The sequence below is a fragment of the Orbicella faveolata genome, unplaced genomic scaffold, assembly GCF_042242905.1.
Source record: "Orbicella faveolata isolate gen_17 unplaced genomic scaffold, um_ofav_v1 contig_2, whole genome shotgun sequence".
Classification (NCBI taxonomy): domain Eukaryota; kingdom Metazoa; phylum Cnidaria; class Anthozoa; order Scleractinia; family Merulinidae; genus Orbicella; species Orbicella faveolata.
Window position 1 is genome coordinate 13,917,501 of NW_028301547.1, and position 13,879 is coordinate 13,931,379.

The 13,879-nt window shown below is 38.8% G+C and overlaps 2 protein-coding genes across 3 annotated transcripts in view; one reads left to right on the forward strand and one right to left on the reverse strand.

Annotated features, from left to right (window-relative positions):
• LOC110047909 (interferon-inducible double-stranded RNA-dependent protein kinase activator A homolog) overlaps window positions 1-13 on the reverse strand; it is a 6,537-nt gene extending 6,524 nt beyond the window's left edge. Inside the window, exon 1 of the mRNA XM_020753660.2 lies at window positions 1-13. This exon is cut by the window's left edge and continues 424 nt beyond it. The gene's annotated coding sequence lies outside the window, so the exon portion shown is untranslated.
• Window positions 14-57: 44 nt separating this feature from the next.
• On the forward strand, window positions 58-13,343 carry LOC110047892 (luc7-like protein 3). Of its 2 annotated transcripts, XR_002296547.2 has the most exons (10): window positions 58-221; window positions 330-396; window positions 4,823-4,862; window positions 6,391-6,532; window positions 6,985-7,059; window positions 8,855-8,950; window positions 9,469-9,639; window positions 10,268-10,881; window positions 12,487-12,658; window positions 13,024-13,343. XR_002296547.2 is itself a non-coding variant. In XM_020753645.2 (9 exons), exons 1-9 carry the CDS (start codon window positions 117-119, stop codon window positions 12,566-12,568), a joined length of 1,392 nt encoding a protein of 463 aa, XP_020609304.1. In that variant the 5' UTR covers window positions 58-116; the 3' UTR covers window positions 12,569-13,343. The 2 variants fall into 2 exon arrangements, 1 of the variants encoding a protein (XP_020609304.1); XM_020753645.2 differs by having other exon boundaries at window positions 12,487-13,343.
• The last annotated feature ends 536 nt before the right edge of the window (window positions 13,344-13,879 follow it).

The following is a 13,879-nucleotide window of genomic DNA, read 5'->3' on the forward strand; positions in this document are numbered from 1 at the left end:
AAAATCGATAATATTGAACAGGCTGTCCTAGTACCCAAGCTCTCATAAAACCGACTCGTTGATAGCTCAAAGGATGTCGGGATATTCTTCCCTGACTCGTGTGCGAAGCTGACAAGATGTCGATGCTCTCGGCGGCCGCGTTGTTGGATGAGTTAATGGGGGTCGATAGAAATCGAGCCCCCAATGAAAAAAAGACTGCATTGCATTGGTCAGATCCTCAGGTATTTATAACTAAGCGTATGGCTTACTGCAAGTTACTTCTGCCCTATATTTTGGTTCAATCCTTCTGATTTGATATCTTCGTCTCTTACATTGAAAATTCTTTGAAGGTTTGCAAACACTTCCTTTGTGGATTCTGCCCATCTCAGCTTTTTGTCAATACAAGATCTGACCTGGGTAAGTATAAATATAGTAGCAGAAACTCTTTTTAATTTATGTTGTTGGGAAGGAACCTTGAGCTGTCTAGGTACTGTCTCGCGGATCCGCCATGATTGCCAATTACTAAATAAGCGCTTAGATGGCCCCTTTACTCATTTCACCTCTTGTTGTAGCTATGTATCCCCTACTACTCCTTTGTGCCATGAAATATGAAAGTATCTTTCAAAAATGGCCCCGTATTCTGTAGTTCCTGCTTTTTACCACATCCAAATTAAAGGTAGTTTCAAGCGATTTTATTTAGACAGTGTGCCCACCAGAATTTTGTCATTTGCGGCTCAATGACCCATTTAAAAGAAAGAATGGGTTGTTGGAGTTGAAGTGCGACAATCAAGCATGAGCCATTGCAGGCAAGCACTCCATCTGCCGCATTTTCTGTTATACATAAACTTATCTTCAAGGTGTTACTGTTTATCTAATTGTATCCTTGCGATCTCAAGGCCAAACGCATTTAGCCTTTGGAGGGAGCTTTCTTGATATCCATGTTTTTTATTTACGTGGTTATTTGGCTGTGATTGTTATGTTGAATGAGAAATGATACGTTCAAATGGAGATTGTCTGCCAAGGAAAGATCAACTTGCTACAATGTTTGGCTTCCTTCTGTGCTCGTCATTTATGATTTAGCTGTGGTAGTGGCATAAAAAGCAGTCGAAAGACCAGCAAAATAATTAGCAGTTCATGTAAAGATCACTACACAAAGAGAAAGGAGAACCTACTCACATTGAGAAAGCTCACAGTTATGGATTGGTGGATGCAATGGCCAAAAATATTATCACTTTTATAGGCTAAACAGGGCTAAAAAAAACCCTGTCCGCTTGTGCAGGACAAGTATATTTTCCTCTCGGGCAAGCAACTTTCTCTCCTCAGTTTCCCCATGGAAACTAAGCTTTTTGAAAGCTCTCTTCTAACCAGAGGAATTTGAAAATGCAGGCTTTTTGTTTTCTTGTGGACAGAAAAATTTTAAAAATGGAGTTTTTGAAAATGATGTACTCATGGTAATCCATGACCAAGTTTTCTTTAAACACACATCCAAAATGACCAGTGATTGTTGCATTTTTAAATTCCTCCAGTGTAGTATGGACAGAAAACATTTGATGTATTTTCAGAGCGAAACCTATGTTTTCAAATTCCTCTGGCATAGTTCGGATGGGACTTAAGGTTTTGAGTGGTCAACAGACATATTGGATTTAGTCCCCTTCTCTGTGACATGGTTGGTAGTCATCCCAGGCTCCATACACATGTTGTTTGGTTGGTCCACAACACCTCTTAAAAAAAGCTGCCGTATCAAACATAGTGACCCAAGTCAGCGATTAGGGATGTTTGTGTGAAAATTTTCCAACATTGATTTTTTTCTGAGACTTTTACCACTGTAAGATGATGTGTTAATTATGTCAGAAATGTAAAAAAAAATGGGGGGGTCAGTGACTTCGTTTTGGAAAGAACATGCCCGGAAGAACACCATAAATCTGAAAAAATCGGGCTTCATTAGCGAATGAGGCCACAGTGTCTGTAAGCCCAAAACTGTCGCAATTACAGATCTTTGAAGTGAAATGTTCTCTGCCAAATATTGTTTAAGTGGACCTATTAAGTGAATTTAGTCAACTCCTGAGGTTCCTTAAAGAACAAGTTTGCATTTAGCAACCATAGTTTCATGCGTCTTGCAGCCGCAAGATGGCAGGATTTGATTTCCCATAGACAGAAATCTTGAATTTTTTTTTAACTTCCTGCATTGATTTTTTGTTCATTTTTGGACAATGTGGAGATAATTGTAAATAAAATCTGTTTCTGGAAAGAAAAAAGGGGTCACCGAATGTCCAAGATCGTTAATTCCAGGCAAAGCTATAGCAGTGGCCATCTGCCCTATCATTGGTCATTTTATTGCTTAGCGTGCACGCTCATGCATGACGTGGCATGTGAAATTGCATGTACGGTAAGGATGCGCAGAAACAATAAGCGCGAACGTCCTTAAAGTGCTACTGAAACGAAATTTTCATACTCACTTTTGTTAGCCCAATCTATAGTTTCAAACATGCTTTATTTCTGTCAAATCCCAAGAGAAAGTACTTTTCTTAGCTGCTGAAATCGACTTTTTGGAGCAAAACTGTGTCCGGGCTCTGGAACCGAGTTAAAGGACCTTGTGACATCACTGGTTGTATTCACGCAGGAAGCGCTATAGATTTTCTCTTGTTTTCACTAGATTTATTCAAGTTTATTCTTCATATTGTCGATGCCTACTAGTTTTCTACCTTGTAATTTCTGTCCAGCCTTGACAGCCTGAGGAAATACACATTATAAATGTTGGAGGGCGCCAAAGAGTGTAGATTCACCAAAATAAATGCTACAGATTTGAACAGCTCAGTAGACTTATTGAACATCTTGAGTACTCGATTGAAGACTTCAAAGACGAGTGTGGCAACTTTTATATCACGTCCTGAAGCCTAAACACGATATATCATCATCTGTTTTCAGCCTGGTTCTGAAATATGGATTCTCGCATTTATCTTAAGTCTATAACAAGGTTCGAATATATCCTCAGCAACTTTACTGCATTAAAAGTGGTAAGTGCATCAGCCATCCGCACAATCAGGAAGTTATTAATGGCTCACAAGCTTTGAGTCGAGTACTTCTTTGCACACAGAGGGCATCTTTTTATGATACTAATAAGTGAAAGTTGTTGTATCAGTGTAAACAGAGCGGGAATTTCGCTTCCCTTTTACACGTATCTCCCAATTGCAATATTTCACGGCTGATGGATTACTTTGAGTTCTTTAGCGCATACTTATGTCTATGATCTTCATTTAATAGTATCCAAGTTCAAAGCAGTGCATTAAAACGTCACTAGTTTACACTCCTTTAGATCGAAGGTTTATTAAACGGAATTTGAACTAATTTGCATATATGACCTTTTGCCGCCGACATTGTCACGCTTTCTCTCGTTTCCTGAAAATATACTTGTCGGGTCATGGCAGCTTAGTTTACCATTATAGTTTTAAATTTGCTACCTCCATATGAGAGAAGAGGGTTCCTTGAATTGTTGCTGTTGTGATAACTTGTAGGATGTAGCAGATAGGACTGGACTAAAGGTCACTGTAGCACAATCTTGTCCGCAGTGAAACTGACAAAGCATCCAGTTTCCTTGAAGCGAAGTGACTTGAAAACTCGAAGCGTTGTTGCTGCGATTCATGCAGCAGCACTCTGGATAATATTTTCAAAAGCCACCTTCTCTTGTTTTCATGTCTTTTTTACTTTATGGGCATAGATATTGTTTAATTGAGTGCTGGCCATTTGACCGAGTGTCCAGATCATTTTGTGATTTAAGAACTCACACTTGTTTGCTTGCTTATATGAAATATCCTGGAAATATCCAATAAAATAGCCTGAAAAGCTCCAGGATCAACTCTCCACCTCTTCATGTCTAAGGCTACTGTTATTATCTGCTTTACAGCTCTGAGATGTCCTTAAAGTGCCACTGAAACGAAATTTTTGTATGTGAGATTTTTGCTTAGTAATAAAGTTTCAACCTTACTTGGAAACACTGCAAACTTTTTTTTCGCATACGGTAAGCGAAAACTGCTTTTTCAGCCGTTGGTTGAAGTTGGCTGGTTAAGCCCAAAATTGGCGGCCATTTTGGTGTGGCCAAAACAGCCTAGTGACGTCACTGGTTGTATTACTCTCATGCTGCACTGAAAATTTAGAGTGATTATGGGAGAAGAGATTACTGTTCGAAGCCCCCCAAAAAAACATCTCAGAGCTGTAAAGCAGATAATAAACACAGAAAGAAACACAGAAAGAACTTAAGCAATCATACCTTCTGGAGACAAAGCAGAACATTTTGCTTTGTTTATGACATAGTAGTCAAGCCATGGAAAACTTTCTTTCCATGATGGATTAAAAGTTCTCTTTCTCTGAGTGCTCGCTTTCCTGTTTACTGGTACTTTCAGTTTCAGCTCTTTTCCCCTTTTTACATGGTGGTGCCTGGCAATTTGTCAAAAATTGCTCCATCTTTCAATCGCTTCAAGTGCGATCGACAAGCAAGACAAAAAAAGACACCAGAACATGATAGGTTTATGCCTTCTCTATTGGTATTATCATTACAATTTAAACTTTCTTGTTTTTTTAATCAACTGTGAACTCGAGTAAACTAATTAATATAATCTCTTTCAATTTTTCTACTAGCCAGCGGGCTATTAAACGTGGTTTTTTACTAGTCCGACCAAATTTTTACTAGCCTTGGGCTAGCCTCAGGCTAGCCTCAGGCAACTGGGCTTGCGGAGATGTCGAACCTTGAACTGGCAACCAGTTCTTAATATCTCACTCGTTTTTTGGTTGCATTGGTGACCAATGAGTCGCTATTTCAAGCCCTGTTAATAATCCTGTTTTGTTGCAGGACCTTGTGAAAAGGCACACGATGAAAGATTGAGAAAAGAGTAAGTGATTCACAATGCACTGAAGTGTACTTGTAAACATTTCTATGAATGAATGTTCAACAGGTTTTTTTACTCGTGTAGAATTGAACCTTTCAGTATCATCACCAGGGCCGGGTTGCTCAAAAGCTGGTTAATGCTAACCCAGGATTCAAAGTTAACCAAAGTATTAATTTTTTGCATAAAAATGTTTTTTACTGCTCACGTTTTGCGTAGTTTGAGCTCATTCAAGCTCAAAACTGAAGGGCAGACATTATAAACAGAAAACCTCACCGAAAAGTTACAAAACTGAAATCAAAATTCTCGCTAATCCAAAGTTTGCTTAAGGTGGCTGAACACAGTTTTTGATACCTGTATTTCATTCACCTTTTTCTCTAAAACCCTTGATCTCACAGTCGCCAAAAATGGCAGCAAGAAAGTTAACAACACAAACTTTGGTTTTTTGGATGGTTAAGCTGACGTATGTGCCGTTGCCATGGCAACATGAATATAAATAAACAGGCCTTTAAAATCGGTTTTGTTTATTTGTAGAAAATCTAGTCATTAGATTTTCTTTATAATTTGCATGCAACAAGCTTGTAATGATTCTCACAATTTAACACCACTTGCTACTAATTTAACAGAGAGATCTTTAATTATCCCTTGTTGAAGGTTCACTGGAATATCTAGAATTTCCTTTGTTAAAGTTCAGTTATTTTCAATACTCCAGTTACTTATTTCCTAAAGTATTTTCGTGCCAAATTTCGTGAAATTCTAATGAGTGGTTCTTGAGAAATTGGCGTATTTCCGAGAGTGCAAATTTCCATTGAATCGCAATTTTTTGACTTACTACGCATGCGCTGCATTTAACTGGGTTCTTTCGGTAACGAAGAAAAAGCTGGGAATTGCTGGGTTCTTTGCATCGTTACCTTGTCTAACATATCTTTGTGATGAAAGACTAAAGTCATCAATACACTGCGTTCAATAATAGAGAACAATAGCACAGATGCTGCAGGTGTTGAGTAAATAAAATGATCGCTCTATTGATGGCATGTTTTTTTTTTGCAATCCTTGTGCACGCACTGAATTGCATCAGCAAAAGCGCGCGTGAAAACTGTGTTCCGCCACCTTAATCAGGCTTTGAACAACCGGTCCAGGGCTGTAACCCATAACACCTGTTGCAGCTGATTATGCTTGATAGGCTGTTGAGGTTAAGGTCAAACTTAACTCTTGATTTAATTCTGAATTAAAAGCAACTTTCACTGTACATATTTTTAGGATGACTTTTGATAATCTTTATCGTGATCTCTATAATTTTATTAACAAAGGCTTTCACAAGTTGGCTTGTATTGTATTAAGCTCAATTTGTGGTGTTTTCACAGCTAGCTAAATCTTAAACTATGAATATGTCGCACTGAATTCAGTCACAGTGTTTGGATTCAGAGACCTCAGCGAATTCTGTTTTTTTTGTTTTACTGTAACTTGTTGCTAATCATTGCCTTAAAACTACTTGTCACATTCTTTTTTCTTGTTTCTCTGTCAATTGAATTAGATATGAGGCAAGTAGTCGCTACAAAAAAATGAGATATGAAGAAGAATTTTTGAGGTATCTCCAAAACATTATGGCTGACGTTGACAGACGAATAAGAAGAGGGCATGCCAGACTCAATCTCAGCCGTGCCGAAGAAGAGAAGGTCAGTATTGTCCATTTTAACAAAAATACTCTCTTGTTGAGTGTGTGATGGCCAGATTTAAAAATCCAGGGCACTAGACATTAGGCCTACATTCCTTTCATCTGCTATAACCCATTGATCTTGTGCAACCTGCAAAGAAAACTAATTTTTAGGCTCCAGACAAGCTGCAACTATTATGTACTAATCTGAACATTATTCTCATTAGCCCCCAAAATTTGATCTGTTGGGGTACTTCTATGATTGGAATTTCTCTAAAATGTTCGAAGAAACTTCACTCAACGGTCAGGCAAGTAAAGAACAGAATCCACTAGCCCGATTGCAAAATCCACTAGCCTTGGGTTTTGGACATGACATTCTTTGCACACTGGTTGTATCAGTGTTCTCCATAAGCACTGGTAACTCTGACTAGTTTATTGTTTAAACAACAATACTCTGACACTCTTCCTTTATAGGAGTTGGCAAGTGGTAAGCCAGACAGTGAAAAATTCAAAATGCTTACTGAAAAGATCAACTCATTGCTAGAACAGGTGAGCAAGACATACTGTACATGCCTTGAGTGCATTTATCCTTAATGTGTTACCTTCTAATAACTCTTGGATGAATGCCACTGTTGTGTAGGCAAGGATGGTACCACATACTAGACCATGAGTACCATGGAACCCTGTTTACATGATCACTGATAAAATATGGTCATCGTGGTTCAAAGCATGGTACTTGTTACATTGTTGTATTTCAAATGATGGCATGACATATAATTGATATAATTGACATCTAATTTGAGTTTAATTTGATTAATGTGAAAATGAAGGGTGGACACTCTTGTTGTTAGTTTTGGTAACATTGAAGGCAAGCCCAAAGAAAATAATTGTGCTGATTGGTTAAAAAGGATGTTTCTATTTGACAATTGGATTATAAATTTATGACCTCAAGACTTCTATCGCGTGATAGTTGACTCGGGCTGTGCCCTTCTCAACTATCATGCATAGAAAGCGAGAGCAAATAATCTAATTCTTTTAGTAAAAGTCTACATGTACTAGGCGTTTGAAACATGATCTTAATCCTCTTCACAGACACTTCAAAAACACAAAGAAGCAGCCATCTCCTTGTTAACAAGCGCACACTACTACGCTACTCGCTATCCACAATAGAATAGATAGTGAGTAGCGTAGCCAATCAGAGCGCTAGTAGATTTATGCTAAAACTTGATAGAAACACAGAACTAGCAATGATGAGCTGTTGACATAATGATGTCGCAAGCAAAGGGAATTTACATTTTGATGATCAAAGTACACAAGGTGTTTCCTTTTTTTCCTTTGTGTTGTTTTCTACAAGAAATAACAAAACATGTTCTTCATATTTCTATCTACTCTTGGTAAAGAAACTCTCGTGAAAATGTGTGAAAAAGTTCACGTGTAATAAATTACAGTAAAATTATTTTACTGTGCCCAAAAAATTTTGATAGTACCAAAAAAATGTTACCCACTGTCACACTGCTGTTTCTTTGTTGAAAACTATTAACAGGGTGAGCTTTGGAAGGAGTTGCACTGTACTTGTAGTCTTTTTTTCTAAGTTTTTCTGTGACACCACAAGAAGGGAAATGTGAGAGGACTGAGAGGTAGACAAAGCGGTGAGCCCTAAGAACGTTTAGAAAAAACTACCAATCTAGTCCTTGGTGATTCAAAAACTTGCAGCCAAATTTTTAAAGTGAAATTCCCCACAAACAGAGTGCAGATATTCTAGTTGCCTTCTGTTTTAAAAAGTTTTCGAAAGCTAAGCTTTTTTAATGGAGTCGCATTATGATAGTGGTTTTTGAGAGAACAACTTTCAAGTGCATTAGATGAGCACCGCATATTCTATAATCATTCACATAGAAAAATGAAACAATCACTAGCGTAAATACATTTTGTCTGCAGTATTCGCATAGATTGGCCAAGATTTGGCATCTTACTCACCTAGAGGAGGTGGGAGGTTTTTAAGGGCAATTTTCACAAGTCTGAGACATGCTTCACAAGCTGTGCTTTCCTCCATCAACCCTACTCCAGGAACTGCCAAGAGAGTTTGCTCATATACATGTACACGATTGTTAACAAGGTTTCATCCAAAGATCTTGAAGTTGCATTAATTATTTTACCCATGCTCTTAACATGCTGAACATTTTATTGGTCACAAAAAATAATGTATTCTAAGATTAATTTGGGTTATTTTTGTTTAGGAGGAAAGTTTAAAGTCAAAGTAATATTTCTCTGTTATTGATGATCATAATTTGGCCGCACTGTAATCCTGTCTTTACATGTACAGTACAATATTCTTGGCAACTTGCAGGTTGAACAACTGGGCTGTGAAGGAAAGGTAGAAGAAGCTCAGGGTGTTATGAAGTTGTGTGATCAGCTGAAAAATGAGCGAGAAATGCTACAGATGGTGAGATAAAAGTTGTCATACATTTTACAGTTTATCATAACCTTTCCAATAGTCTAGCAATGATACAATGTACTTTCACATGTACTTGTTCAGAAATACTGTACCTTGGTTGGACCTGTTTTTGGTGAATGGCTAGGTGTAGTAAAATGTTTATAGTGTTATCTAAGTAATAATATTTGAAGAGTCGTACATGTATTTGGGTTTCATGAGTTTCAGAAGGCCTACAGTGCATTAACATGAAACAAACTCAGCACTCTAGTTATTGTTTTGCAGCACCACACAGCTAAAACGTGGCAGTCAAATGATGAAACCAATCAAAAACTGCGAGACGTTTCAACAAAACGTGGGAAAAGTACATGTTCCTAGACCTCTAACCCAAATCATTAGCTGAGACAACAACGTGAATTTCAGCAGGCCCAATACAAAGTTTCAGCCAGTAAACCCAAATCAAGGTTACAGAGTGTAATCATTAAAAACCATGCAAGGAAACTTTATATGCCATTTGCTTTGTTTTACAGCAATCACGTGATCTCAATTTGATGTCTGCTCAAGAAAAGCAGATGGAAGTTTGTGAAGTTTGTGGTGCCTTTCTTATCATTGGTGATGCACAGACGCGTGTAGATGATCACTTGCAAGGGAAGCAGCATATGGGTTATGCCAAGATCAAGAGTACTATTGAGGAACTTAAGGTATCACTTGACTTAGACTTACAGTGCGACTACTCCAAGTTAATGATTTGGTGAATTTCTGATGCAAACCACAATAATTGTTCTCTCTCCTTATCTGCCCAGATTCTTGGATAAAATCTCTCATTGTCTTTTTAACTGTACTTTTAATATACATGTTGAGCTGACAAAAAATAGCCCTGAACGTACAATAACATGGTATCTGAATGAGTGACAATAAACAACAAATCACTTCAACAAATAATTTACTGAACTAAAACAGACAAGAAGTGCGGTTGTTATTTCTGTTTGTAGCCAGGTACCCTTTTGGCAATGTTCAAGTTAGGTGAGGTGTCTGCTTGCTGTTAATATGTGTCTGAGACCATAGATATTGTCCACTGTAAGTTCATGAACCCTATACAAAACAGTTAAAAAAAACATATCACGCCACATGATGTCAATTTACATTTTTGTGATGGCAAGAATCCTTAAACTGTTAGTCCGCCATGGTTGAACTAAGCTATTGAATGAGGTAACAACGTACTAACAGGAGTGGAGTGATTATGAACAATAAAACTCAAACAAGAATAGGTTTTATAGCTGAGTCTTCTGCCGTGTAGCATCGCAAACATTCAGCTCTTGTTTCTTTCAGCAAAAGCGAAGTGAGAAATCTCGTTCAAAATCCAGAGACATTGTGGAGAAAGATGCAGATGGTGATAAAAAGCTGGATAGGGATTCAGAACGAAGCCGTGACAGTGACCGTGACCGCAGGAAAGACCGTGATAGAGATCGTGACCGCAGGAGGGATCGTGACAGGGACCGTGAACGTGACAGAGACCGTAATCGTGATAGGGACCGTGATCGTCGAAGGGATCGTGACAGAGATCGTGATCGTGACAGAGACCGTGATCGTGACAGGGATCGTGATCGGGACAGGGATCGTGATCGGGACAGGGACCGTGACCGCGATCGTGACAGGGACCGTGACCGTGAAAAGGACCGTGATCGGGATAGAGACCGCCGTCGCGATAAGGACCGTGATCGCGACAGGGAACGAGATCGAGACAGAGATCGGGAACGATCAAAAGAGAAGGAGAGGCGGCGAGACAAGGATGACAAAAAAGACAGAAGTGAAGACAGAAACGACGAAAAGGACAGTGACAATGACTTGGAAGACGAGAAAAAAGCTGCAGTCGACAAGATGGCTGAAGAAAAAGAAGGCTCGGATAGGGAGGAGAAAGATAAGTCCGTCAGGTCTCGTAGCAGGTGAGTGTTCACTCTTGAGGTCATATCATAATTATGTGACGAGGAATGATGATATCGCTGATAGCAAGGTTTGTTTCAAACTCTGTAAGACGTTTTTGTGGTAAGGGTAGCGAGTCTGGCTGTTTATGTGCCGTGAGCTGTCAGTAAACAGCTCGGTGACCATGTCTATCATGGCGTATATTGGAGGATCGCAACCTAAGCAGCATTCAAAGCTACATCACAGCAGAACGGAACAACAAAGATTGAGGTACCTCATTCTGTTTTGATTATTCAATTTCACTCTCCTCAATTCATTGTTTGTGCTGAGTGATGGCAGCAGATATCAGCCGGCAGTCGCCAAGATAACTGGAAACGCAAGGTACACGTTCAAAGATTTCCACATTGTTCTTTGTGTTATGTTGAATATTGCTTTCAATCAAGCTCATCAACCAAGGATCTACCTGTAAGGTAATTTTTGATGTTTTTGAAAATAAAATTGTCGTCTTCTTCCTCATGCTGAGGTGAAATCGAATTAAAACTTTGACCGTCACTAAAAAGGATCAACCTTCGGACAAGTGTCGTTTTCGCCTCTCAAATCGAGTGGCAAACGTTGCAATTTAAGACATACTTTCTTTTGTCCATCGAGACAAACGTTTCTGTAAAAGGCCATGGAAAGTGGAGCCGTCGCCACAGCACCGGAATTCAAGGTACCCGATTGTTGTCGCTTTCTGTGTCGATTTTGGTCAGGCTTCAGTTTATCGTATTAAACCAACTTACGTTTCCAGTGAATCAGTCAGTATCCTGTTACAAGGAGATCAATTGTTTCATTGGCCGCTCTCAACAGGCGGAACAGCCTCTCAGGTAGCCTTGTGTGAAAAAGTCGTCAACTTGTAAGAGGTATTCTCCCAGGTATTTCAGATCATGATGTGTTGAAATAACTTGTATTGTGACGCATTTCTGTGGGTTTTCTGAGGGCCAAATAGAGGAATGATTCTCCAAAACATTATTACGCAATGCGCTTTAATTACACGTAATATGGTAATTTATTCCTGAACATTTATTTGAGTTACATGTATTAACTATTTCTTATCAAGTTTTGCTACTTGTTATTTTTGTTTTTCAATCTGCCTTGTTTTTCCGGAAACTTGGAAAAGTGAGGTTTAGTTTTTCATGGGAGCTACTGGAAGCTGATTGTACTTTTGAGAGGGGAATTTTATTTCCGGCTGGGTATTGTTTGTTAGTTATTTTTTCATCAGTCCAAATGGCCCACAGGCAAACAAAAGTTAGTAACAAGGCATTTGAAGAACTCCCGTCTTCTGACGTTCAGTCTCGCCATCCTCTTTGTATACACTGTGAGCTTTGGGCAGTTCTCAGTTTTCATGCTTTACTAAATCGGCTAACCTTTTTGTTTTAACATTGTGCTTTTATGCGGGGGAATGATCACTGTTAAAAACACCTTGACAATGCAGTCTTACTGACTTGTTGTAGATTAATCCGTCCATTAGAGATTGTTAACATAACTTTGCACCTCGCTTCAGTTTCAAATGTGACCCGTTTGTTTCACTATGGCTAAGGATGGTTTGATTTCTGTTTCTTGAAACCTTAATCCTCATATGTCATTCACAGGTCACGTGAGAAAGACGACGGACGTGAAAATACTGAGTCCTCGCCCCGCAAGAGCAGATCACGATCCAGGTCCCCATTGTAGTGCACCTGTACAAGAAATCATACTGCAGAGCTCACAAGAGAATGAAAGCAAGCTCTCGATTTTTTACTGAAAAGTTTTCATTTCAAATAGGTTAGTTCTCAGTAAAATTTAAAAAAAAATTGAGTCATCTTTTGTTTCAATTACAATGATTTCATTTATGTGGTTTTAAATGTGTTGTGTTGTATTTAACATTCATACACAGAGACTTAGAAACACATTGTAAACTTCCTCATCGTAGTGCAAAATGTGAACTAAGGCCGATAACCGCTCACACGTGTACTCGTATCGTTCTAAACTTCACTGTTTAATCCACTGAAGATTTGATACGCTGTATACAGGCTATCAGCAGTCGCGCTGTTTTTCTTAGACTTCATAGTGTGCCTACTTGCTCGCTTGACATTCTGTGATGGAAACTGTTTGGAGCTTGTCGTGGTTTTTTTTTTTCTCCTATTCAGTCGTCAAACCGCCATGTTGGATGATGGAACCGTTATCTCGAACAGAGAAGTAAAACAGAAAACTTCACAGGCCAAGAAATTCAACATGGCGGCTCGATGGATGAATAGCTGAGACTGTTCACAGTCTGTGTTATCCTGCGAAAACATCAGGTTGTAACGCACTCCGGAATAGACTTGCTGATTTCGTTTGGTACTTATGAATGAGCCGGGATAATTGTTTTGATTAGGAAAACTGGAAGTCATCAATTACTGTAAACTTTTAAATCAGGTAAAGGGCTTTTGTTTCGCAAACTCAAATAAACCATTTACTTAAGCAAAAACTTTGGAATTGTGTGTGTGAGACTTCTTTGTTACGCTTGGTATCACGATTGTGGAAGTCATCTTGACCGGTAGGCGACATGCATCAGAAATTAGGCCTGCCAGTTACGATGGCTTCCAAAACCGGGATATAAAGGTCTATAGAAATCAACGTTGAAGATACACTGTATTTATCCCGGATTAGTTTTCTCCATCCCGCTATTTTTTTTTACTTTTAATCAAATTTTGCTTTTTACAAACTGTATCCTAACGAATCCTTATTTCAACAGTTTGTGTTTACAAGTACAGAATGAAATTCGCTTGCTCTGGCTTCAACGTTTGTGTTTACAATACAGAATGAACTTCGCTTGCTCTGGCTTCAACGTTTGTGTTTACAATACAAAATGAACTTCCCTTGCTCTGGCTTCAACGTTTGTGTTAACAATATAGAACGAACTTCGCTCGCTCTGACTTCAACATTTTCTTGCAAACATAAATTTGTGAACTGGGTCACGCGTCGCAAGCTGACCCAAGTGTTTTTACTAAGCAATTACCTCTG

Bases quoted from the DNA above. Each gene is read 5' to 3' on its own strand.
- LOC110047892 (XM_020753645.2), top strand. From the start codon at position 117: ATGTCGATGCTCTCGGCGGCCGCGTTGTTGGATGAGTTAATGGGGGTC. The intron at 397-4,822 runs GTAAGTATAAAT...GTTTTGTTGCAG, and splicing joins CAATACAAGATCTGACCTGG to GACCTTGTGAAAAGGCACAC. The intron at 8,951-9,468 runs GTGAGATAAAAG...TTTGTTTTACAG, and splicing joins AGCGAGAAATGCTACAGATG to CAATCACGTGATCTCAATTT.